At 40.4% G+C, this 27,386-nt stretch overlaps 2 protein-coding genes across 10 annotated transcripts; one reads left to right on the forward strand and one right to left on the reverse strand.

The window, feature by feature from the left end:
* Window positions 1-2,000: 2,000 nt before the first annotated feature.
* LOC109887529 (beta,beta-carotene 15,15'-dioxygenase-like) lies at window positions 2,001-9,465 on the reverse strand. 3 transcript variants are annotated; one of them, XM_020478886.2, is made up of 11 exons: window positions 7,859-8,039; window positions 6,106-6,234; window positions 5,877-6,006; window positions 5,591-5,738; window positions 5,347-5,494; window positions 5,010-5,230; window positions 4,623-4,892; window positions 4,162-4,267; window positions 3,897-3,991; window positions 3,688-3,799; window positions 2,001-3,595 (listed from the first exon to the last, which is right to left on the reverse strand). In XM_020478886.2, the coding sequence occupies exons 1-11, from the start codon at window positions 7,923-7,925 to the stop codon at window positions 3,435-3,437; spliced, it is 1,587 nt and encodes a 528-aa protein (XP_020334475.1). In that variant the 5' UTR covers window positions 7,926-8,039; the 3' UTR covers window positions 2,001-3,434. The 3 variants fall into 3 exon arrangements, with proteins under 3 accessions (XP_020334475.1, XP_031666777.1, XP_031666766.1); XM_031810917.1 differs by lacking the exon at window positions 7,859-8,039 and adding an exon at window positions 9,107-9,465 and having other exon boundaries at window positions 2,007-3,595; window positions 5,877-6,031; XM_031810906.1 differs by lacking the exon at window positions 7,859-8,039 and adding an exon at window positions 9,107-9,464 and having other exon boundaries at window positions 2,007-3,595.
* Window positions 9,466-14,954: 5,489 nt separating this feature from the next.
* Window positions 14,955-22,846, forward strand: LOC116358668 (polycystic kidney disease protein 1-like 2). Of its 7 annotated transcripts, XR_004206455.1 has the most exons (8): window positions 14,955-15,462; window positions 16,031-16,189; window positions 17,767-17,855; window positions 17,994-18,087; window positions 18,223-18,376; window positions 18,558-20,897; window positions 21,011-21,341; window positions 22,591-22,846. XR_004206455.1 is itself a non-coding variant. In XM_031810939.1 (6 exons), exons 4-6 carry the CDS (start codon window positions 20,828-20,830, stop codon window positions 22,610-22,612), a joined length of 423 nt encoding a protein of 140 aa, XP_031666799.1. In that variant the 5' UTR covers window positions 17,672-17,855; window positions 17,994-18,087; window positions 18,223-18,376; window positions 18,558-20,827; the 3' UTR covers window positions 22,613-22,846. The 7 variants fall into 7 exon arrangements, 1 of the variants encoding a protein (XP_031666799.1); XR_004206452.1 differs by lacking the exons at window positions 14,955-15,462; window positions 16,031-16,189 and adding an exon at window positions 16,938-17,661; XR_004206456.1 differs by lacking the exons at window positions 14,955-15,462; window positions 16,031-16,189 and adding an exon at window positions 16,938-17,661 and having other exon boundaries at window positions 21,064-21,341.
* The last annotated feature ends 4,540 nt before the right edge of the window (window positions 22,847-27,386 follow it).

Consider the following 27,386-nt stretch of genomic DNA (forward strand, 5'->3'; position numbering starts at 1 on the left):
AGGCCATTCTACTGCCAATGTTACCTATGGAGATTGCATGGCTGTGTGCTCGATCTTATACACCTGTGGCTGAAATAGACAAATACACTTATTTGAAGGGGTGTCCACATACTTTGTATATATGTGTAGCTTTGACCCTCTCAGCTATGTACTCTATGATAAGGTAACTAGAACTGGAGATAAGCATATCAATATTTGGTACAATCATAAGCTCAGTCTTCCTAGAATGTTTCAAGACAGAATAAGGACACTGCAACCGAAGATTAAGGTTTGTATACTCAGCTAAAGCATATATAGCCTTAGTATTGTTGACTGCAAAAGGGTGGAAGTTGTATGACCACGGTTATCATACCCTAAAGGATAATCCATTCTTTGATTGCATGTTCAATTTGTTTTGCAAGTGTGCTAATGCTAAGCAATCTCACAGACCACTTTCCCACCATCCATAACATGAGCTGCATTTGGTGATTTATTTCAGGTGAATTATTACTTTAAATTAAGTCATGACAACTTTTTGTAACAAATGTATTTATTTGAATGCTATGACCTCATGCACACTTGGATTAGACCTATTTTAATTAAATTAAACTCTGCTGTTATACAGTAGAAGCTAGATTGACGGTTTTGTTGAGTGATCATGCTGTCATACTTCGGCTTAGTGAAACAAATGGTATGCAACTAGACAAAGTCTACTTGGAAATACCATAGAAAGGAATAAAATATACTACTGTATAATATGTATCAGGGGCACTATAAATGCATTAGCAGAAGCAAATAAGCACAATCCACCTCCACATATTCATATTCTACAGTATAGTGGACCATTTAAATACAACAATCATGGTTTGTGGTTGTATCAACTGAGATAATCAACCAGTGTCATAAGTATGTCTTTCATGAAATAGTGCCATGATGCATACAAGATCATATGTTGGGTTTTGATAGGGTATGACAGTTAAACTAGGCTCATGAGGAATTTGTAAGTTATATTCTTCAAGATCAAATGGGAACATATTTTAAAAGTCCAAAAATTGACATACCAATTGCGTATTGACCCTTTAAATTAACTCACCATGGTACCCATTTATGTAACTCATCTGATGTACTTGGCTATAAACGTTGTACCAGATAGTAGGCCTAAACTTTGGTCTCTCTTTGTTACGTCTCTTGAACATTCTAGGAATTACAGTTATGGTTGCATATTTATGTCAGTCAACACTTTTATTACGCAGTTGGTTAAGACAGACCTGTGAAATTGATTTCCGTGAACTCTGACACTGCCTGTAAGACTGAAAAGCCTCTCCATTCATTCTGCTGTCTGAAAGGTAAGGACAAGACTAAGGTAAGGCTTCTCCTTACTGTAAGTGCCATGTTGTGACAAGTTTTTGGGTGGAGAAAATAGTGTAAGGATAGTCGTCAATTACTCCAGAGTTACAATAAATAGTCTGTCTTGGGTGATTTCATTTTTGCTGTGTGAAGCTGTCAAAATGGCTTCTCATGCACAGTAAATGTAAATAGCAAAATGTGATTAAACTTTGCAGTGATCTGAAGAGTCAAATTATTTTATAAAGATACCCACCTAAATAAAAGCATCTCTGTATTGTGTCTATGCTGTGAGGTAAGGTCGGGGGTAAGACATCATGGCAGTTATTTGCACTGAGTTACCCAATATATTATACTTGTATATCATGATTAGTCTTATCCCATCCTAGAGATTGCACCAGGTTACCTAATGTTATATTTTGTAAGCCATTGGTACCATGCTAGCCTATGCCAATTTCTTGTTCACTGTGCATGCCTGGCGCTGAGGGATATCTAGTGCAGGTGAAGTCCCAGAGTCAAACCACATTTCCCATGGGGGAAGGGGAGCTACACTATCATACTAACTGATCTTATCATATTTCTAGTTTCAGTAATATTCTTTGTACATATTTGTATTTTGTGGGGATAGATTGGTTCCTCTACAAACATCAAGAGTTGTGGATAAAGCAACAAAAAGGTTAATGTTTTTTCCCTCTAGTTTTTATTTGTTAGCAAGCAAACATGTAGTTTACTGGCACAGCCATGTTGTTGGACTATATTACACAAAGAAATATACATTTGTATTACTGTAGTTGTAAGCAATATGCTCATTTTAGCCGTTATTAATTATAAGGTGATGACATGGTCAGACTTTAAGACAAATAGTTCAAGTGCACATTTACAGATATCAGGGGATCCATTTTAAGCAAAGTCACAGAATGATTTCAGAATCAAACTCAGACAAACACTCAAAACATTAACAAACAATAACTTGGCATTTAATGCACAACAAATTGTCAAATTTCATTCTAACTTTAGAGCATTAATGTCTTGTTTCAGTCTTCCTCTAGAATGTACTAAATAAAAGTATACATGTTTTTTTATGAGTGAATTAAATAAAATTATTTACTAAACACAGTATTCTAATGGATATTTACAAACCTAATGTAAGTACATTGTAGTGACTCATGGTATTAATCATAATGTTGAACGAGGTAATTATGTGCGCAGAAAGTGCTTTAAGTACTCACTTTTGAGAGAAGTAATGGTGATAGCAATGCCACAACTGATTTGCAGCACACTATTGTTTTCCTTATTTACCTGTTGTACAGAAAAACAATATAATTTACAATAGGGTGACCAGGATAGACAGAATGGATACATTATAAACCCTTTTAACATACAAAACTATATTGTATACATCCTGATTTACAAAAATAGAGGTTGTCGTTCTCTGTCTAAAAATAGGATTTAAAAGACACTTTGTGGTAGACGTTCTGTAAACATAAATTCTGCAACATTTGAGCAAATACGATTGGAGAGGTAGACTAGTAATTGAAGGGCCTGGGGCTAGTTCTCTACTAAGCTATGTGGAATTGTTTCAAGATGGTCATACCAAGGATCATTTAGCTATTTGATTTAGCATTTTAAGACCCCTGTAGGTATACAATTTTTTTAATAAAACATTGAATTTGTTCTTACTGCTATTAGCCTTTAGAAACACATTGAATAACAGATTCATACATGGAAAAACACTTTTCGTATCAGGTTTAGAACTTATACAGTAGGTTAGGATAATTAAAGTAGCAGGTTAGGAGAGGGGTTAGTGTTAGCTAAAATGCTAAAATAATCACCGTAGATGTCAATTTGACAATCTGTATCTCATCTAGACATGATCTTGAAGCTCTGCCTCCTACCGCAGATGCGGAAGGCCGTCATCAGCGGATGTGGTGGATTGAGACGCAGCCCACGCAAAACAGATCTCAACTTTAAACAGAATGATTTTAATGGGAATTTTTGTTTAATATGCTCATTGTATTTCCATGGGGGCACGGACATCGACTTTCCATGGTTGGGAACAATAATTTGCCCTCTACAATGTTAAGGTACAATCCTGCCCTCTGCTGGCTATGTCAGTTGGTGCTCTGTGTGGGAATGAAGTGTCCATGCAGATCCATGTGAATGCTGGCGTCAATTGAGGCACGAGCAATTACCTCAAAGGTTTTGGCATTAAGGACAAGCATGAAGGGGGATATCTTTGGATTGAGTGAGACGACGGAGGACAAAATTACTCCTGAAAACAGAAAATAAATAAATGTACTGTTTTATAGTGACAGAGCGGATTAAATGCTTTTATCGTGCAGAAGTAGGCCTACTGCCTCTCACCGTCATCCTCCTCCACAGCTCCTGGTGAAGCAACAAACACAGGCTCAGAGGGGTAGCAGTCCTCCTCTGTCCACTCAATGTACTTTCTGGTCACGATGTCCACCTTTCCAATCTGTGTAAGTATTAATAGCACAAACAGCAGCATGTTGTCAGTGAGAAATGAGGACCCACTTCTCTATGTTAAGGAGAATACATTGGTAAGAGACTACCTTATTTGGGTGTGGAGTCCACTCCACTCTTGAGCCATAGAAATAACGGTACTTCTTGCCATTGAATTTGTAGTTCATCCCTGGCAACTCCAAACCTGTTTGTGTACAAATGGAGATCTGCATTTACGAAATGTTCCATAAAATAAAAACAAACAACTATTTGACTAACTGCTTGACTCCACTTTTACTAACATAGCATTTGACCTCTTCATGCAGTGGTATATAATTCATATCGATCACTAATGTTCAGTTGATTAAGTCTCACCTTCAAATATTGTTTCAGGCAGGCAATACAGCGAGCCATCTCTCTGCATCACTGCTTTGGCTGTTGTGTCTTTGAGCCTCACCAGATTTGTTCCATTTGGAGTATCCTATAACATACACGTATCCAATCTTCAGTTGTTGTATAAACATGTAATGGTAACATTTAATTTGAACAGGCTTCGTATGAAGCTTATTTTGCCTTGAAAATATGTGAATTCATAGCTAGTTCATGAAAATGTCTGAGCAAAATATCACAGGCCCTGATCAGTTCTAGATGTGATATATTCACATCATATCACAACCTCTCATGCTTTAATGCCTATTATGCTCTATGGCTCCCTCTTTAAGGTGCCCGGAATGTTTGAACTGTTCATACGGAGCTGCTTCATGTAAAGTGTAACAGAGTTTAATACCAGCGTATTCATGTATTTACAGGAAAGTTGGAGTCTTATCAATATATACCTTGGCAACAGGGAGAGGCAAGACAAATCTCTGGCAGATTGGTGGGGAGAAGTTGACCTTGTTGGTCTCAATGAATTCATGTGTTTCCTTTCTCATGTTCGCTAAGTAGAACATTTCATACAGATTGCTGTCTTTGTAGGTGACCATGTCAAACACTACATGGCCGTCGTCCTCGAAGGCGTTGATATGGTGGAAAACTACCAGGGCATCTGTGTAGAACTTGGTGGACACAGCCTTCCCAGTCTTCTTGTCGACCAGGTGGATCAGAGTCTAAAGAATGGCCAAGGGGATCACCAGAGAGAATGTAAGAATTTTGATTGTTGCCAAAGTTAGTTGAAGATAAAAATGAACTTTCCATGAGGTTGTGATCAGACAAGTGTAGCTTACAATGTCCTCTTTGTCGTATTTGAGGCAGCTGGCCCAGTTGACTCTTCTAAATATAGCTGTGGCCAGTCTGAGGATGTCCAGTTTGAATGGCTGCTCGACAAAGATGATGTAATTCTCTGTCATGCCGAAGCTGTGGAAGTAGCTGGGGAAGAGGGTAGAGCGAAACGGTATATTGCAGACCTGCTTCACCTTCCGCAGGGCAGGCTTCTTATGCTCCTTATCTGGAGAGCGAAAGAACACTTTCCTGTGAACACTTAAATGTGTAATCATTCATGGAGGTTTTTACCCTAACATGTATGTGGCCAGGAACCCCTCCCAAATTAAAATGTTCCGATACCTGATGCATTTACTGGAACCTTGAAGATGACATAGTTGGGCATGCCAAACCTCATGAGGGCAGTTCCCATGTTATAGGTGTTTCCCTCATCGTCGTAGTGAGGGTGTGCAGTCGCCAAGTTCAGAGCAATGTGATTCCTGTAGTTCATCTGAGGTTGAGTTTACAGGACAGGCAAAGGGAGAAAATAAAGCAAGTGATAAGACATAATGGACAACAGTGATAATTTCAATAGATTTGAATTTACCTTTCCAATTACGTCAAGGGTAATTGGGTCAATTTGATTCATGTAGTTGACTTCTGATGAGGCATAGTAGTCCTCCCCATATCTAATGATGTTTATCAGGTTGTTATCTGTGAAGTCAGGGATGGCAGCGAGAAGGTAGGAGAAGGCTCTGAAAAAAGGACAAGATGCATCATGTATTATGTGTTTTTGGTTGTTTGTCGAGATACACGGATGTCCACACAAAATGTAAGGGAAATGTAAAATCAAAAACAAATAAACTATAAATCATGTTTAAAAATCGATTTACTTTGAAAATATGTTTTTGCAGGGATCGGGATAGATCATTGTCCCAAATTCTGAAACAACAATCTTGTTTGCCTGAGTGTTTTTCTTGAAGGTGTCACTCCTCAGGAATTTACTCCTGTAGTACACCTCACCTGTACAACACAAAGATTCGCAGTGCTATTCAGCCAGTTGGAAATTTACCATTTGTGGAAATGTATAGTGTCTTGTATAGTGTCTTGTTCCGGTCTCACCATCTTTGAAGGTGAAACTATGAATTAAAGCCATGCCATCAAACCAGTGGTTGTATTCAGTGTCTCCCACTTTAAAGAGACCAGGCCCATTGCGCAGCAATGTCCCTTGTAGCCACTCAGGGACACATCCTGCAAGCACAGAAGGTACATTGTCACACCCTGGCCTTAGTATTTTGTGTTTTCTTGATTATTTTGGTCAGGCCAGGGTGTGACATGGGTGATTTATGTAGTGTGTTTTGTCTAGGTTTTTTTTGTAGGTTATGGGATTGTGTTTAGTGAAGTATTCTAGGTAAGTCTATGGTTGCCTGGAGTGGTTCTCAATCAGAGGCAGGTGTTTAACGTTGTCTCTGATTGGGAACCATATTTAGGCAGTCATATTCTTTAGATTGTTCCTGTCTGTGTTTTGCACCAGTTAGGACTGTTGTCGGTTTTCACGTTACATTTGTTTTTTTGTAAATTGTTTGTATTTTTCATCTTTCATTAAAGATGTATAAAGATAACCACGCTGTATTTGTCCTCTTTCACCAGAAGAAAACCGTTATCATTTTTACCATATTCTAATGTGATAAACCAAACAATGTAGAAGCTGATCCCTGATAAAGTTTGACCTTCAGCCTATATATTTTTTTGAATGGCAAATTTGATAATTGTTGAAAGTTTACGTTAGAGGTTCATTATACCTCACATACTGAATATAGGTGTGTGTCCGTGGAGGCTCAGAGGAAGGGGAGGACCAGCCGCCTCAGTGATTGAGAAAAATGTCAATTGTAAAACATTTGATAAAACTATACTAAATATAATCACGTCACCAAATAATTGATTAAATATACTATTTTGCAATGAAGGTTTACAGCAAAAATAGGCCTTCAACTTGTAAGCATTTCAATTTAGGCTATCATTATGGGTACTGATGTCTTGCGGAATTATTTTTTTAAACTCTAGTTGTGTTTTATAACGTATTATAGGGCTACACTTAAGAGATCCTAGCTCACAGGCCTCTAAATATAGTCTTTACATCTTTTTTTTTTACAAAATAGTTGAAGCAGCACGTGCAGTGGCTGATAAGGAAAACAGATCTGGCAATAAGAATAGGCTATAAATGGTCAAGACTATTTGGGACCCCTTGGCTATACCACAGCAGCCCCACACGAATACAAAAAAGAAAAGATCTGTGACCAAGTAAAGGGAGACAAAGTAAGAATTGAAAGTGTAAATGTTCATTCATATTCGTAACTTTGGGTTTTTACATTTACAGATATAATTTAACGTTTCCGTTTCATGTTTCATGCATGGCTTTTTCCATATGATTTTCTTAAGATCAACTTTTTGGCAGCTATCTCGCTCCATATTTTCCCAATCAATTCTGCAGCAAACGAGAGTGAAGCTGTCTGTAACAAATCAAAGCAACTGCGAACACACAGGCAGAAAAGCACAAAGAGAGGGAGGTGCGACGAGAGCGGTCGAAAACGCTACTTCGGGGACTGCAGCAAGACAAATTGGTGCTGTCACGTTGTCGCGGCAACAGCAAACCGTCATCTAGCGGAGCCAATAGCGGATCTCACAAAAAAAGAAGAAGTTGGAAACACTGCACGTGAGATTAATCAGAATGTGCCAATGTAAAAAGTCAAATTGCTCATTAGTAATATTTTTATTATGCAAGCCATTAGAAAATTAATTTACTGAAATAGCAATAACACTGAGCTACCTTGAAAGATCGGTTTTTTGTACGTAAAGGGATACGCCTACGGCTTACCTGTTACTTCTGCTTTGACAGGTTCGGGTGATTCAGTCCCGTTCTTGCCGATGAGGAATTGAGACATAGCATCAGCTATTAAGGCTATCGGCTGTTATGTGGTACAGTGGCCCCTTATCAACTAGAATAGTTTCAGACTAGACTATGACTGGTCCGTCTATATCTTTGACGACAATAGTCTAGGGGTAAAATTCCAAATGTGTTACATAACTATCACGTAGGCTACTAGGCGCCATCTACTGGCTTGTTTATGTAAAGCAATCATAGTGATCACTCACTAAAACTAATACTATCGCCATCTACTGGCAGATGTATGTATAACCAAACTAACATAATGGTGGTTATCTAACATGACGAAGAAACAGAAGTCAGACTTATTAATGCATTTATTACAACTTTGAATTGACACTAGACTTCTCCTTTACTTCTACACCTCCGTTAACAAATTTACTTTTGAACTTGGGGCAGCACGTAGCCTAGTGGTTAGAGCGACGGGCCAGTAACTGAAAGGTTGCGATATCGAATTCCTAAACTGACAAGGTAAAAATCTGTCGTTCTGCCTCTGATCAAGACAGTTAAACCCACTGTTCTTAGGCCGTCCTTGTAAAATAAGAATTACGTCAACCGACTTGCCTATTTAAAAGGTGATATATTAGAAATTGAATGTGCTTTTGTGCAGTCGCCATGATAATGGGCGGCTGCCCTATTGAGTTTAAAAGTGTAATGGGCTGCCCCACAGAAAGTGTTATTACTGAAAACGAAAAGTCCTTGGTGTATCCAGCTCATCCCTCACCTGGTAAACTACTGAGGGATGGGGCTGGAGAATGGTAAGCACCCATATTCAGAGACATGGATACAAGGACTGCTCATCCATGAGATAACATTTTTAGTTTTAACCATGTTGTTTTGGAGCATAGTGTTCATTTACAGGTCCATTGTTTACAAACAATGGAGTAAAACAAGTTTATATTTAGGGTTCTGATAGTGTTAGACAGTTTGATACGCTCATCAGGCATTACATTCGTCAAGAATCAATGGCTATATACAGTGTCATTATTTTACAAGTAAAAACATGTACAGTGCATCTGGAAAGTACTCAGACCCCTTCACTTTTTCCACAATTTGTTACAGCCTTACTCTAAAAATGTATTAAATCCCCCTCAATCAAACTACACACAATACCCCATAATGACAAAAGTTTTTGCTAATTTATCATTTAAAAAAACAGAAATTCCACATTTACAGTACCTGATCTAATGTCTCTCCAGAGATGTTACATCAGGTTCAACTCAGGGCTCTCGCTGGGCCACTGAAAAACATCCCCACAGCATGATTCTCCCACCACCATGCTTCACCATAGGGATGGTGCCAGGTTTCTTCCAGACGTGATGCTTGGCATTCAGACCAAAGAGTTCCAGCTTGGTTTCATCAGACCAGAGATGCTTGTTTCTCATGGTCTGAGAATATTTAGGTGCCTTTTGGCCAACTCCAAGCGGGTTGTCATGTGCCTCTTACTGAAGAGTGGCTTCCGTCTGGCCACTCTCCCAGATCTGTGCCTCGACACAATCCTGTCTCGGCGCTCCACGGATGATTCCTTCAATCTCATTGCTTGGTTTTTGCTCTGAGATACACTGCCTTATATAGACAGGTATGTACCTTTCCAAATCATGACCAATCAAGTGAATTTACCACAGGTGGACTCCAATCAAGTTGTAGAAACAGCTCAAGGATGATCAATGGAAACAGGATGCACCTGAGCTCAATTTCAAGCCTCATAGCAAAGGCCTCTTTTTATATACATTTGCAAAAATATATATATTTTCGCTTTGTCATTATGAGGTATTGTGTATAGATTGATGAGGAACGTTTTTTATTTAATCCATTTTAGAATAAGGCTGTAACAAAATGTGGAAAAAGTGAAGGGGTCTGAGTACTTTCCGAATGCACTATGTGCCAACCCCAGATTGCCCCTTTAAGACCTTTTTACCTTTCATGATAAATTGGTCCCCTCTCAAACTTCCTCTCCTCAACAGAGATGTTGTCTCTGGCTGTCATGGCCTGGGACGGTATTAAAAAACAATAATTAACCATTTTAACTTAATGAATGGATAAAGGGAAGTTAAAGGAGTAGACAGGCATACAGACGTTAAAATTCATGAAAGTGTCAGTAGATGGTTAGACTTCATTGGAACCTCACCTCTGGCAACTAAACATCCAAGATGAAAATAGGCAAACGGCGAGCGGTATGGCCCATGTACTATCAACCAGTCTGGCAGGGTGCTACCTACACTGAAGTCTGAGGCACTACTGATCAGTCTGCCAGGCTCCTATCTACAGTGACCAGCCTGGGAAGCCCAAGCATTATCTATTCTAGGCAGATAGCATATAAACTAGTAAGCATATGTTCACCAAAAAGATTCATGTTGTGGGTTTTGTAGCTGAACTGTATTTGCATGTTACACAGCTAAGAGCCATACAAGCTAACTATAGATGGATATATTTATTTTCCCCTTATTTACTACTTGTCTGCACAAAAGTCTTTTTTTGTGTATCAGTGTATCAATAAATCAATCAATTCATTTTCTTGCACTGGTAATTGTGTCCTTCTGTGCCGAGGAGTAGGCGTGAAAATAAAAGGAAATTTCGTGTCAGTAGGAGTTCCAAAGTTTAACTGAGAGGCCAATTTAGCCAGAGGCTCTTTTAGCGAGAGGCCAGACTCCCAGTCTCCAGCAGGACACTACTACGGTGGCTACATTATGATTAGTCAATGAGCCAGACCCCCAAATTTGCTCCGTCAGGCTCACATGAGGTGGCGATGTCTCTGAGTGATTTTTTTTGAAGGTCTACGTCCCTAGAGTTGGAAAATGTGTGATAGCAGTGCAGCAATTGGAGCATTCTCCAGTAATAACTCTCATCCCTCAATTCCATACAATTTCCCCATAGGGGTTTTACCCTGTACATAATGCTATTGCTCACATACAAGCTTTAATTATATATCATTGGAAAGATTGACAGCTATCCATCAGACACATTTTTGGAATTTTCAGGTCAACAGAAGTTTAACCTTTGACCTATAGGGTATTTAACAGAATGACCTGTATAAATTGCTTTAAGGAAACCCTGACACATGTTAAACTTTGACAAGTGGTTCTGAAAGGTCATGAAATATATATATAATATATATATATATATCTTTGAAAGCACTAGCTACAACTATTTTTTAATAATCACCCATATTATGCCATTGTGTGAGAGATTTGGTGCCTCTATCACCAAAGTTATAATTCAAAAACATAGTTGCCCCACTACATGGAATTCTATGGCTATGACATTATAATGAATGTTGGAAGCTTATCCATAGAATTCCATGTAGTGGGGCAACTATGTAACTTGTAACTTTGTAACTTTGGTGATAGAGGCACCAAATTTGACATACACAGCTAGAACAGGGTTTTAACCAGATTTGTAGATACAGGGCCATCACAGGATTCAGGTGTGCGGGTGTATGTAATGAGACAAGACAGTCTGGGGTTGATGGTAATGAATCCAGTTCAGTGACACCTAGAAAGCCAGTGACGTAGACCTCCGAAGCTGGTGAATGAGCAGCAGTACCGAGGGGATCCGTGACAGCTTCCAACATTCTTTTATAGATTTTTTCTCCCTAATTTCGTGGTACCCAGAAGCCAGCTGCACCAATGTGTCGGGGGAAACACCGTACACCTGGCAACCATGTCGGCGTGCACTGCACTCGGCCTGCCACAGGAGTCGCTAGTGCGCAATGGGACAAAATCCCTATGGGAAAATGAATGGGGATGGAGGGATGAAAGAAAGAGTGATAACCGGAGAAAGCTCCAATTGCTGCAATGCTATCACACATTTTCCAACTCTAGGGACATAGACCTTTAAAGAAATCACTATGAGACATCTCCACCCCAAGTGAGCCCGACCGATCCCCCGCCCTGGCTCATGGACTAGTATGCACACTCCACACAAAAGTGCACGCATGCACGCACACACATGCCTTTTCAACTATGCTTGCAAAAGATAACCTGAGAAATTGTTGTGACACAAACTGTTATCTAAATGCCAAATTATCACGCAATTCTTTCAAACACAGATCATGTCTGTTATCTTTAAACACACGATAAGGCCACACACATTCAGGCATCTGGGAATAACACATTTAATATGTTCTGTTATCTCAGTGCAATTATTGTAGCCTATTAAGATTCATGTTGAGATGATGTAATGCAACTTGAGTTTAATCCCACAAACTCCTTGGAGTTTATAAAATGTATCCAAATGGAAAATGCGTTCATCCACCATGGCCTGGATTCTCTTTAGTCAATTAGAAAATGTAGAGCAGGCCTATACTTTGGACCTAAGTTTATTTGCCTTTATCTGTGCACATAATTAGCTATTTGTGTTTATGGTTTTACAGAGGTCAATTCTACTGTCACTGATTACCACATAGTACAGCTGGTCTAGAGCAGCGCTTCCCAAACTCGGTCCTGGGGCCCCCCATGGGTGCACGTTTTGTTTTTTTGCTCTACCACTACACAGCTGAATCAAATAACCAACTCATCATCAAGCTTTGATTATTCGCATCAGCTGATTATTGCTAGGGCAAAAACCAAAACGTGCACCCAGGGGGGCCCCAGGACCGAGTTTGGGAAGTCCCATATACGCCAACATTCTTTCATTAGATTACATTTTCATAAACAAGGGACCTAAAACTGAATAAACTTTAAATGACATGATACAGTGGCTTGCAAAAATATTCACCCCCCTTGGCATTTTTCCTATTTTGTTGCCTTACAACCTGGAATTAAATTGATTTTTGGGTGGCTTGTATCATTTGATTTACACAACATGCCTACCTGTCACGGTCGTCATAATGAGGAGACCAAGGTGCAGTGTGATAAGCGTACATAACTCTTTTAATGAAAAGAACGAACACTGAACAAAACAACAAAACGCTATATGACTAGTGCAAACAGGCAACTAAACATAGAATAACAACCCACAAACTATCCAAGGAATATGGCTACCTAAATATGGTCCCCAATCAGAGACAACAATAAACAGCTGCCTCTGATTGAGAACCAATCCAGGCAACCATAGACATAAAAACACCTAGACTAGACAAACCCCATAAACATACAAAAAACCCTAGACATTACAAAAACTACACAAACCACCCTTGTCATACCCTGACCTAACCAAATAATAAAGAAAACAAAGATAACTAAGGCCAGGGCGTGACACAACAACTTTGAAGATGCAAAATATGTTTTGTGAAACAAACAAGAAATAAGACAAAAAAACAGAAATATTGACCGTGCATAACTATTCACCCCCAAAAGTCAATACTTTGTAGAGCCACCTTTTGTAGCAATTTCAACTGCAAGTCTCTTGGGGTATGTCTCTATAAGCTTGGCACAACTAGCCACCGGGATTTTTTTCCATTCTTCTAGGCAAAACCGCTCCAGCTCCATCAAGTTGGATGAATTCTGCTGGTGTACAGCATGCTTTAAGTCATACCACAGATTCTCAATTGGATTGAGGTCTGGGCTTTGACTGGGCCATTCCTATTTATAGTTGCTTTAGCAGTATGCTTAGGGTCATTGTCCTGCTAGAAGGTGAACCTCCGTCCCAGTCTCAAATCTCTGGAAGATTGAAACAGATTTCCCTCAAGAATTTCCCTGTATTTAGCACAATCCATCATTCCTTCAATTCAGACCAGTTTCCCAGTCCCTGCCAATGAAAAACATCTCCACAGCATGATGTTGCCACCACGCTTCACTGTGAGGATGGTATTCTTAGGGTGATGAGATGTGTTGGGTTTGCACCAAACATATTGTTTTTCTTGATGGCCAATAAAGTTCCATTCTATCTGACCAGAGTACATTCTTCCATATGTTTGGGGAGTCTCCCACATGCCTTTTGGCGAATACCAAATGCGTTTGCTTAATTTTATCTTTAAGCAATGGATTTTTACTGGCCCCATTTCCATAAAGCCCATCTCTGTGGATTGTACGGCTTAAATTGGTCCTATGGACAGATACTCCAATCTCCACTGTGGAGCTTTGCAGCTCCTTCAGGGTTATCTTTGGTCTCTTTGTTGCCTCTCTGATTAATGCCCTCCTTGCCTGGTCCGTGAGTTTTAGTGAGCGGAACTCTTTTGGCAGGTTTGTTGTGGTGCTATATTCTTTCAATTGTTTAATCATGGATTTAATGGTGCTCCCTGGGATGTTCAAAGTTTCTGATATTTTTTTAGAACCCAACCCTGATCTGTACTTCTCCACAACTTTGTCCCTGACCTGTTTGGAGAGCTCATTGGTCTTCATGATGCCGCTTAGTGGTGTTGCAGACTCTGGGGCCTTTCAGAACAGGTGTATATATACTGAGATCACGTGACAGATCATTTGACACTTAGATTGCACACAGGTGGACTTTATTTAACTAATTATGTGACTTCTGAAGGTAACTGGTTGCACCAGATCTTATTTAGGGGCTTCATAGCAAAGGGGGTGAATACACATGCACACACCACTTTTCCCTTTTTATTTTTAATGTAAAAAAAATTTAAAGTAATTTTTTTTTCATTTCACTTCACCAATTTGGACTATTTTGTGTATGTCCATTACAGGCAATCCAAATAAAAAATCTATTTAAATGACAAAATAGGAAAATGCCAAGGGGAGATGAATACTTTTAAAAGGCACAGTACTGACTCACATGCAGCACCTAAAAAGAGACATGTTCTTATTAGTCAAAACAGGCAGAAGGCTTGTCGAGTTCACCACACTAACACATGTATTTTCCTTTACAACTGAGGATGTCAAAAGTCCAGAAGAGTTGGGCATGACCGTCGGGAGACAAGGCCACTGTCTGGGTCAGTGGTTGATTGAAAAGTAATCTCACAGCAGTACCAATGTTGATCATGAAATTCTTGGCCCTGTAAAGTTTAATATGTGGTATAAATATAAAGAGTCTCTGTATTTTGGACTTTGATAACTCGGATGTTCTTTATCTGGGTCATTGGTTTGTTGCTGCCAAACCTGTATAAAGTTGATCTACACCTGCAAGCTGCAGTGTGTTACATTAATGACAGCCTTCAGAGGCACCCATTATTACTGTTGACAGAGGGTCCTTCCCTGAGGACCTTATTGCAGACCATTCACTATATGCCTGTGGTCTGTTGGTTTGTACACAAGGATCATGTCCATTGGAACTTCACAAAGAAAGTGCAGTCAGACATAACAGGTCATTCTGTAATGTCAGTCCCCTTTAAAGACACCATGTCAGCAGGCTGCCTGTAACAGTGAAGATGGACAGTACTAATCTCTCTGTGTTGCTCTTGATGGCTCTCCTCTTAAGCCTGTCTTGTGCTGAGGTTGAGATAGCACCTCTATTATGAGTTTGTGGCTCTACCGCGTTCCTTCCTCACTGCACAGGGTTGGTGTGAGCGAGGTGGTGGACACCTGGCCTTCATTCTAAATATCGATACACAGCAGTTCCTACAGAAGCACCTGCAGCCAGAGCAGGACTGGTGGCTGGGTCTGGCACCTGCCTCCCCAAACCTAACACTGTTGCTAAAGGTAAGAGAGCAGCCCATTCAACTAAAGTGGGCATTATTTGATAACACTAATGCATTAGATCCTTTGATCATGCAAAGGATCTCCAAAGGGTGGGAGTAGAGTGCATTGTATTCAGTTGAGCAGAAATTGTACAGAAAACCGTAAAATTTCCACTGGTCTCCCAACCTAAGACTAAGATGCTGGGCTTGTTGACTCCCACGTCAGCTGGCCTCTTGCTGGGAGATTTATAATGTATTAATCTCAAATCATTGCTAGAAGACCATGCCACATTTAGATATCTCCTTTTAGCAGCTAATGAGGAACACTTGTCATTCAATAGTGTCTTCAATAGGGTATGCTGTCCAGGCCTTTGATTTTGTTCTCATCCCTCACGAGAACGCAAGCTATCATAGTATTTATCAAATTAACTAGATAGTACACAGTAAGCATGTCAGGTTGAACATCTAATATTGTGGGAAAATAATACTTTATTTCCTCTACTTTGAAGAGCAGGTGTTCCTAATGTTTTGTACCCTCAGTGTATATAGAATATAATACTTTCATTGGTGTTTGTGCTGTAAATCCTCAGGTCCTCTCTCCTGGCATGATGGCTCTGACGTCAGCTACTCTAACTGGGTGAACGACCCTGATCCAGGGGCTGGCTGTGGTCACATACTGAGGAGCTCAGGGTTCCAGTGGGAGGCAACAAGCAACTGTAGCCAGGAGCTGCACTTCATCTGCCAATTTGGTTTGTATTTGATGTGTGTGTATGTGAGGCAGAGAGTGAGGAGTGCAGCTGGATAGAACTTTTAATATTGTAAAACAAACACAGCTGTAGCGAAGGAGGGAAATGCACTAAAACAAAATTCCCATTGAGGAAGGAGCTATTGTATAATCAACATAAAATATGTCTTTATCACACAGGAAACCACAGTACCTGAATAAAAGAAAAGCCACTGAGTATAGCCTTTCAATGGAAATGATGTGCTTTGGATGTAAAAACAATACAAAGAAATAGAAATACAAGGTAGTAAATATTGACCTTCGCATTTAAAGTATCAAACTGTTTGTGCACCAGAGCTTGAGTTTCATGCATGAATGGCAGACATTTAGAGTAGACATTGTAATAATGATCCTCTATCTAAACCATGTGTACTGATACCCCTCCCATAAATGTAATGGCTTTTGTACAACTCAATTCTAAAAAGGAAGCCAGCCTAATGATGAAAACGATCATGAAAATCACATATAATTCACATTATTAGTAGCATTTTCTGTAGTGACAAAAGCAGGCCTACAATATAAGCCCCTTATTATCTACACAGCTTATACCACTCTGTTACAGTATGTACTATGTAAAGTGATTTTCCTCTCCTGCAGTATATAGGAAGCAGTGGTTGCTGTGTGGCCTTCAGACAGTACCTGTACTACGTGCTTCTCTGCTTGATTCTAATCTCTCTACCTCTTATCAGTTGGATTACACAACTAATCTTTAGTCGACCACAATGTGAAAAATGGCACAGCATCATCAGCCAATGAACTGTAGTTGTCCCTCAGACACATTCAAATAATACAGTAACACACATGAAAATACATGAAATTCAAATGCAGAATGCAATGTGATGCATTTCAAATTAAACTAAACAAAAATACCCAAGTAGGCCATTAACTTTGTTCTAGTTTGGTAAATTTCAGTTCTTGAATTTGAAGACATTGGCAAGCTTGAGCGGAGACTAGCACCTAGCACACACAGTCATATTCATCACCCAGCTGTGTCTCTGGTCCACAGTCCAGAAAAACGTCATCCTTCAGGAGCCCATCGGGGAGTTTGGTGTCATCAAGTGCTATAGCATGAACCAATCAATAGATGGAGCAAACTGCAAGGCCCTGTATGGCAGTCCCATTCAAATCCAGGTTGAAGTAGAAGCTGATAAGGAAAACCAACATGAGCAGAAATAAAACCATCTGGTCTTACATTTCCGAGAGTACAAATCTTGGTAGAATGAGACAACTTTTCTATCTACGAATGTGACCTACAAAGGTACGAATGTGACCTACAAAGTCCACCGTGGTGAGATGTTGGTGGCCAATTCATCAGCAGTCAGAGGAATCGTCCCCCACAACATCACAGTGGGATCAGAGGTGGAGCAACAGCTGGGCTCTGGCTGCCACCAGCTGACCCTGCATGCTTCGGTCTTGGGCGTGTTCACTGAGCTGCAGGTGTGTCTACTGGAGCCTGTGGAGGTCCTGCTGGGATCAGTGATGGCTGAGGAGGGAGAGTATCCAGACTCAGACCTCTATGTTACTATCTCCCTTCTCTTCCAGGTGTCTGGAGCCAACGGCAGCATCTCAAAGACCAGAGACATTTGAAAACGGAAGCATGCAGGTTTACAATATCTCAACCACTATCCAAGGTACCTAACCTATCTACTCAAACTGTCATCCAACAAACCTTACTCAGAGATTAAAACAGTGACTGACGAAGATACCTTTTTTTTAGATTCTTTATAATATTATTGTTTATATTATTCATATCAACTGTTTTGTTAAAGGATATTTGCAAGTGTAAGTCAGGTCCTGGATTGTCTTCTCACACATGGATGTGGATAACACAGCAGTTGTTTGTCACAACAGTTCAGACCTCAGGTAGGATGGCTATGCAAACACAGTATGTTAAATAGCTAAGAATTACAAAAATATATACTGTATATTTATTTTTCACTAATGTGAAGGTAATTATTTTCCTGCAGTTTTTCTTCACATATTTGTTTTCATCCCCAGACAGAAAAGCATATGAGAGTTTGTCGAGCCTACACCTTGAGAATTACTGCCAGTCCAGAAACTACCCGTCAAGACACTGAAAGCGTCAAACTTGAGGTAACTGGCTTAGGAGGACTATCTAATGGAAAGCAGAGCAAATTTGAATGGGAATGCAGTAAGTACCAGTTAAGGCCTTTAAGCCACAGGGCTGTTGAAGAGAACCCTCTCACCCCACCCTATTCCAGTATAAAATGAAAACAATGACTGTAAACTTTGTTTCATAACATCAATTTTCTGTAACAATCTTAATAGTTTTTTTCACTGTTTACTCAGTGTCGTGTCTCATCTTTTTACAGCATGGCCTTATTGTGGTGTTTTCTAACCATTTTCCCTTTCCAACTCCAGTAGAGGAAGACTGTAAGGGTAAGGGAAAATGCAACGATAAAACAACGGACAAGACTTGTTTGATTGAAAAAGACTGTCTTCCAAACCCATTCGAGCACTTTTTCTGTGAAGAGACGGATTGGCAATGGGAAATGGGTTGACTGGATTTAAACATGGCGATGCATCACGGTTACTCCAACAAAATTCACCAACTTTAGAATTTGGTAATATGGGGATAGGCCTAAAATAGTGAAGTGAATATATATGTCATGCTATTTATTTCATGACAACTCCTATCAGTATCATTATAAAACAGGCAATGACAATATTATACAAATTGCAATTTAAATATCACTACAATTATAGTATCATCATCATAATCATCCTCAGAGAAGTACAAGTAACTTCCAAAATAAAGGAAACACCAACATAAAGTGTCTTAATAGGGTGTTGGGTCACCACGAGCCGCCAGAACTGTTTCAATGCACCTTGCATAGATTCTACAAGTGCCTGGATCTCTACTGGAGGGAGGTGACACCAATTTTCCTCTAGAAATTCCATCATTTTGTGTTTTGTTGATGCTGGTGGTGGAAAACGGTCTCAGGCGCCACTCCAGAATCTCCAATAAGTGTTCAATTGGGTTGAGATCTGGTGACTGAGACAAACACACACACACACACCGTTAACCCTGTATGCTACTTTGAGACCCCTCTTTCAAAGTCACTGACATCTCTTCATCCAGCCATGGTAACCAAAATAATGGGCAACTGGGCATTTTTATACATGACCATAAGAATGAAGGGATAATAATAATTGCATAATTAACTCAGGAACAACACCTGTGTGGAAGGACCTGCTTTCAATATACTTTGTATCCCTCATTTAATCAAGTGTTTCCTTTATTTTGGCAGTTACATGTGTTGGACATCATAATGCTTTTGGACTGGCCTAAGTGGCCATACAGAATGTTGATAAATATCTGGAATGAATCGAGTTAGAAATTATTTAGCTTAAACTATTGACAGATTTGTAATCCTTAAGTGTACAACAGGGTAATGACATTAGCATATTAATTGACTGATTTAATTAGAATTCAGAAGAAAATTGGTCACATTTAACATGCGTTGCTCTCATGCCTATGGAGCATGCTGTAATGACACTAATAATAATGTTGCATTAAATGCCCAATAATGACATAATAATGTATGTATTGCTTTGTTATTACAAAGGTAAACTGTTTCTGGTACAACACTGTTACTATTACCATTTGTATGATAACAATAACTGTCCATTGCTATGTATTTACAAAGCAATAATCAAGTTACTATGTTACAAAATGTGAATTCAATGTTTTTAAGATGATCTATTTTATGCTAAAAAACAGTACCTATATTCTTTCAGTTGCCAGGATAATTGTAATACAGTGGATGTAAAATGTTTTTTTTTAAATGTACAATTAAAATTGGACTTACTGTTGAAGGACCCAAAACCTTCAACAGTAAGTCTGAGATTCCTTTATTGTTGCATGCTGAATGCAATCATATTTTTTATTGGTATCAAACCAAATTTTACTTGTCGCATACACGTGTTTAGCAGATGTTATTGCGGGTGTAGCGAAATGCTTATTTTCATGTGTGAATGAGTTTCGTTAGAGTGCATGAATCAATTTATTGACTAACCCATGTTGTCTAATTTGGAGTTGACATATTGTAGATAAATAAAACAAATTGATGCATAAACCCACCCGTTTCCCAACAACAGCCAGTATCTGTACAGGCAGCTATGCCATGTAGAGAAGGAGTTGAGCCTACTGGGACCCTCTCGTTTCCCCAACTCAGACAGCAACTGCCGGGCAGTGCAGCAGGTCCAGTGCATGAAGGGACTGCTAGAGTCTTCCAGCCTGGGATGGGAACAGCTGGCTCGAAGCCCAGGCCAAGCAGAGAGCAGTGATGGGGACAGTGGCAGTAAAAAGTGCTGTCAAGGCGGGCTTCCCTGGTGGTTTGTGTTCATTGGCTGGATTCTGGTGTTAGCTGCCAGCGGAGTATCAGGATACTTCACCATGATGTATGGGTTGACCTATGGGAAAGACCGCTCTATAAGGTCGCTTTTTCATTCACTGCACCTATTGGTTAACATGCATGTTCAAGGCCTATGATTCTGTTGCAGCCTACATGGGGTTCATGATGCTTACTTCCTGACTCAGCACATATGGCAGAGCTTCAGCCAAGGGATCTCAGACAGCATGAGCCACGGAAATGTGTTCACCTGGGAAAATACCTCTCTTCTCAGCAACTTCTTCAGAGAGTACCCAGGTAGGATTCTCTAAAGAGGATGTTTATTTCTTGGAGAACATTAAGCTCTAAAATGTCCTAAATAAAGGTATAGATTGAATCCTGTGTCAACAAAAGCAAATGGTGTGTTAAAGGTTTCATCACTGATGGGAACTCCAAACTGGTTGGTAATGCCCGTCTTCTCCAGGTGAGGGTGCAGAAGAACTCCTGCCGCATCGCCCGCTCCATGCACCAGGCTGTACCTGACTGCCAAGCTCCATACTCATGGGAGGTGGAGGACATGGGCTCCTATGGGCCAGGCTGGAACCGCTCTGCGAGCGAAAACGCCTCAAAGACCCTCCACAGTCCCTGGCAGTACCAAACCCAGGCCAGACTCAGAGCCCAACCCATCTGGGGCAGTGTGGTCCTCTACAGGGGAGGGGGGTTTGTGGTGGACCTGGGCCCAGAGTCACAGAATGCTAGCAGGTAAGCTCACAATTACCAATGCTTCAAATTGATCACAATTATCATACCATAGCAAATCGATTCCGTCTTGTGTAGTGAGATGGCCAGATTACCGATGAGGCACGCAAGGAGGTTGGTAGCCCCCCACATAGCATATGATATCAATACATGTAGAATAGCAGGAAATTATCTTTAAAGCTGCAAAACATTTTCAGCCTCATGACAAATTGTTTAGAACAGCATTCCAAAATTGCTCATTATTTCGACACAAAATGTTGAAAATATATCATGTGTGTGTATGCAGTGAGGCAAAAAAGTATTTAGTTAGCCACCAATTGTGCAAGTTCTCCCACTTAAAAAGATGAGAGAGGACTGTAATTTTCATCATAGGTACACTTCACCTATGACAGACAAAATGAGAAAAAAAATCCTGAAAATCACATTGTAGGATTTTTTATGAATTTATTTGAAAATTATGGTGGAAAATAAGTATTTGGTCACCAACAAACAAGCAAGATTTCTGGCTCTCACAGACCTGTAACTTCTTCTTTAAGAGACTCCTCTGTCCTCCACTCGTTACCTGTATTAATGGCACCTGTTTGAACTTGTTATTAGTATTAAAGACACCTGTCTACAACCTCAAACAGTCACACTCCAAACTCCACTATGGCCAAGACCAAAGAGCTGTCAAAGGACACCAGAAACAAAATTGTAGACCTGCATCAGGCTGGGAAGACTGAATCTGCAATAGGTAAGCAGCTTGGTTTGAAGAAATCAACTGTGGGAGCAATTATTAGGAAATGGAAGACATACAAGACCACTGATAATCTCCCTCGATCTGGGCATTCACGCAAGATCTCACCCCGTGGGGTCAAAATGATCACAAGAACGGTGAGCAAAAATCCCAGAACCACACGGGGGGACCTAGTGAATGACCTGCAGAGAGCTGGGACCAAAGTAACAAAGCCTACCATCAGTAACACACTACGCCGCCAGGGACTCAAATCCTGCAGTGCCAGACGTGTCCCCCTGTTTAAGCCAGTACATGTCCAGGCCCGTGATAATGCCCCAGAAGCCGGTGTTTGAAGGATATATTAGCACAGTTGGCCAACACCCATGCCAAAATATCATCCAAACACCGGCTTCATGAGCATTATCATTTAAACAATACAGTATCAACTACCCCATTTAACAGTGACCATTGGCTACTGTAGGAATGTCAGACCAATATACCAGATTTGACTTATCTTTATTTTTAATTTTTTTACAGCCCTCTGAGGAAGAGGAGATAGTGCTGATGCTGATGAAGTTCTGCAGCTTGTTCGGGATCAAATATAAGAAAGAAGATAAAGAAGAAAGTAACAGTCCCAGGGTGATTGCCAACAATGCCTCTGTTACTAAGAAAGGACCCTCCACTATATCCTCATAGATGCTTAGTTCTCAGTAAAGATCTGCCACTCTGTATGAATTGATATTGGAACTGCTTTCATTTATGTTGCTGAATAGGATTATTAAAACACGTTATATCAAGACTTTTGCACCACTTGTACCTTTATTTGAGTATTTGAATGGTTACAACTAAGTTGTATTTTCAAATACCTGGGTTAAATGCATGAATGTATAATTTATAATGGTCGAGAGTCTTAGTAGCGCGAGTAGGACAGTCAATATGTTGGTAGAATTTCGGCAAACTAGTCCTCCGATTTGCTTTGATAAAATTCCCAGTTACAATAAATGCAGCCTCAGAATATGTGGTTTGAGGTGGGATGTAAATGGCCGTGGCGATGACGGAGGAGAATTGTCTTGGGAGATAATATGATCGGCATTTAATTGTGAGGTATTCTAGGCCGGGTGAACAAAATTACTTGAGTTCCTGTATGTTCCTAGAATTACACCATGAGTCGTTAATCATGAAACACCCCCCTTTCTGCTTCCCTGAGAGATATTTATTCCTGTCTGCGTGATGTACTGGGAATCCTGTTGGCTTTACTGACTCCGACAGAGTATCCCGAGAGAGTCATGTTTCCGTGAAGCAAAGTATGTTACAGGCCCCGATGTCTCTCTGGAAAGAAATCCTTAATCTAAGCTCATCAACTTTATTATCCAAATACTGAACATAAGCAAGTAATATACTCGGAAGCGGTGGGTGGTGTGCACGCCTCCTAAGTGGAACCAGCAGGCTGCCTTGAGTGTCTCTCCTCTGCCAGCGATGTTTTGGGTCAGCCTCTGGAATAAGTGCAATTGCTCTGGGGAGAGTGAACAAAGGATCTGCTCCAGGGAAGTCGTATTACTGGTCGTAATGCTGGTAGTTCTGGTGAGTTACCGCCACTCTAATATCCAATAGTTCTTCCCGGCTGTATGTAATGACACAAAACATTTCCTGAGCTAATAATGTAAAAAGAAATCATCAAAAAATCAAAACACACTCAAAAGTTTTCTAAGAGCCAGTTGCGATGCTGTCATCTCCGGCGGTGCCATCTTCAACCACCGGTGTTTGCATCAGGTCTACCATCCTCTATCCCAAAAATATAAATAAGCCACACAATGAAACAATGGAAACGAATACAGTTGGTTATTGGCTAAGCTAGCCCTACCATGCATAGATTAAGCAAAAATCTAGCTTGGCTAGACTGGCCCATAGTTGCATGGATAAACTGCAAGCTTGGCTAGCGACTGTAGCTAGCTACAACATAGGTGCTTTTCGCAATGCGGGTATATTTACAGAGGCCTCCATCGTTCTGAAATGGAAGAAGTTTGAAACCACCAAGACTTTTCTTAGAGCTTACCACCCAGCCAAACTGAGCAATCGGGGGATAAGGACCTTGGTCAGGAAGGTGACCAAGAACCCGATGGTCACTCTGACAGAGCTATAGAGTTTCTCTGTGGAGAAGCTTCCAGAAGGACAGCCATCTATGCAGCACTCCACCAATAAGGCCTGTATGGTAGAGTGGCCAGACGAAAGCCACTCCTCAGTAAAAAGCACATGACAGCACGCTTGGAGTTTGCCAAAAGGCACCTAAAGGACTCTCAGACCAAGAGAAACAAGATTCTCTGGTTTGATGAAACCAAGATTCAACTCTTTGGACTGAATGCCACGTATGGAGGAAACCTGGCACCATCTCTACGGTGAAGCATAGTGGTGGCAGCACCATGCTGTATTTTTTTTCAGCTGCAGGGACTGGGAGACTAGTCAGGTTCGAGGCAAAGATGAATGGAGCAAAGTACAGAGAGCTAGCTCCTTGATGAACAATATGCGGTGCCATCCATTTTGTCACCAAAGCCACATATACCACCCACCACTGAGACCTGTATGCTCTCGTCGGCAGGCCCTCGCTACATATTCGTCGCCAGACTCACTGGCTCCAGGTCATCTATAAGTCTTTGCTAGGTTAAGCTCCGCCTTATCTCAGCTCACTGGTCACCATAACAACACCCACCCGTAGCACACGCTCTAGCAGGTATATTTCACTGGTTATCCCCAAAGCCAACACTTACTTTGGCCGCCTTTCCTTCCAGTTCTCTGCTGCCAATGACTGGAACAAATTGCAAAAAAATCGCTGAAGTTGGAGACTTATATCTCCCTCACTAACTTTAAGCATCAGCTATATGAGCAGCTGACCGATCACTGCAGCTGTACACAGCCCATCTGTAAATAGCCCATTCAACTACCAACCTCATCCCCATATTGTTTTTATTTACTTTTATGCTCTGTTGCACACCAGTATTTCTACTTGCACATTATCATCTGCACATCTATCACTCGTGTTAATTTGCTAAATTGTAATTACTTCGCTATAGATTTTTCTATTGTGTTATTGACTGTACTTTTGTTTATCCCACGTGTAACTCTGTGTTGTTTATTTTCACACTGCTTTGCTTTATCTTGGCCTGGTCGTAGTTGTAAATGAGAACTTATTCTCAACTGGCCTACCTGGTTAAATAAAGGTGAAATTAAAAGAATGAAAACCTGCTCAGGACCTCAGACTGGAACGAAGGTTCACCTTCCAACAGGACAACAACCCTAAGCACACAGCCAAGACAACGCAGGAGTGGCTTCGGGATATGTCTCTGAATATCCTTGACTGGCCCAGCCAGAGCCCGGACTTGAAACCGATCGAACATGTGCAGCAACGCTCCCCATCCAACCTGACAGAGCTTGAAATGATCTGCAGAGAAGAATGGGAGAAGCTCCCCAAATACAGGTGTGCCAAGCTTCTAGAGTCATACACAAGAAGACTGTAAATGCTGCCAAAGGTGCTTCAACAAAGTACTGAGGAAAGGGTCTGAATGCTTATGTAAAAGTTTAAGTTTTTTATTTGAAATAAATTAGCACAAAAAAAAAAGTTTTTGCTTTGTCATTATGGGGTATTGTATCTAGATTTGATGAGGGGAAAAAACAATTTTGTCAATTTTAGAATAAGGCTGTAACCCAACAAAATGAGGAAAAAGTCAAGGGGTCTGAATACTTTCCCGAAGGCACTTGTTTTGGAGGGGCGCGGGGGGCTGCCACACTGTATATGTACAGTTGAAGTCAGAAGTTTACATACACTTAGGTTGGAGTCATTAAAACTTGTTTTTCAACCACACCACAAATTCCTTAACAATCTATGATTTTGGGAAGTTGTTTAGGACATCTACTTTGTGCATGACACAAGTCATTTTTCCAACAATTGTTTACAGACAGATTATTTCTGCAATGCACTGTATCACAATTCTAGTGGGTCAGAAGTTTACATACACTAAGTTGACTGTGCCTTTAAACAGCTTGGAAAATTCCAGAAAATGATGTCATGGCTTCTGATAAACTAATTGAGTTGAGTTGAGTTTATTTTTATTTTTACAGGGACAGTGCACATTAATCAACATTTCAGTAAAAGCTTCTGATAAACTAATTGAGTTGAGTTGAGTTTATTTTTATTTTTACAGGGACAGTGCACATTAATCAACATTTCAGTAAAAGTGCCGGTTTTAGCCAGCCGGCTAATTTTCAACGCAGTCCCTGGGCAGGTTATTAAAAACAATTACAATATAGACAATAGCAACATAGAACAAGCAAGACATAGCATACAGACAGAGCATCATAGGACAAGCAAGACGTAGCATACAGACAGAGCAACATAAAACAAAAAGCAGCAAGACAAAATTCATAAAAGCAACAAAGTGTTTCCACACCTCACAAGCTACAGACAACATGGAGAGCGGCAACACACAGCTAGGGACCATGTTCACAAATCTGATTGACCTTTAGCCATGTCTTCAAGCATTTTGTGAAAGTGTGATAAGTGGTGCAGTTATGTGTGTCTGATGGCAGTGTATTCCAGACATGGGAAGCTCTCACAGAGAATGCAGATTTACTAAAGGTGCTTTTCCTTAGGGGAACTATACAGTCACCTCTCATGGCAGACCTTGTGGATCTGCTGCCATATGTCTGGGTTTTCTGTTTAACAAAAATATTGAGTGGAGGGGGAGCCAGGCCATTGAGGATCTTGAATACAAGACATGCGTCGGTATTGACATAATTTCAGTCAATTGGAGGTGTACCTGTGGATGATTTCAAGGCCTACCTTCAAACTCAGTGCCTCTTTGCTTGAAATCATGGGAAAATCAAAAGAAACCAGCCAAGACCTCAGAAAAGAAATTGTAGACCTCCACAAGTCTGGTTCATCCTTGGGAGCAATTTCCAAACGCCTGAAGGTACCACGTTCATCTGTACAAACAATAGTACGCAAGTATAAACACCATGGGACAGCCATCATACCGCTCAGGAAGGAGACGCGTTCTGTCTCCAAGAGATGAACATACTTTGGTGCGAAAAGTGCAAATCAATCCCAGAACAACAGCAAAGGAACTTGTGAAGATGCTGGAGGAAGCAGGTACAAAAGGTATCTATATCCCCAGTAAAACGAGTCCTATATTGACATAACCTGAAAGGCCGCTTAGCAAGGAAGAAGCCACTGCTCCAAAACCGCCATAAAAATGCCAGACCATGGTTTGCAACTGCACATGGGGACAAAGATTGTACTTTTGGAGAAATGTCCTCTGGTCTGATGAAACAAAAATAGAACT

This window comes from Oncorhynchus kisutch, linkage group LG3 (genome assembly GCF_002021735.2).
Source record: "Oncorhynchus kisutch isolate 150728-3 linkage group LG3, Okis_V2, whole genome shotgun sequence".
In the NCBI taxonomy this organism is placed as follows: Eukaryota; Metazoa; Chordata; class Actinopteri; order Salmoniformes; family Salmonidae; genus Oncorhynchus; species Oncorhynchus kisutch.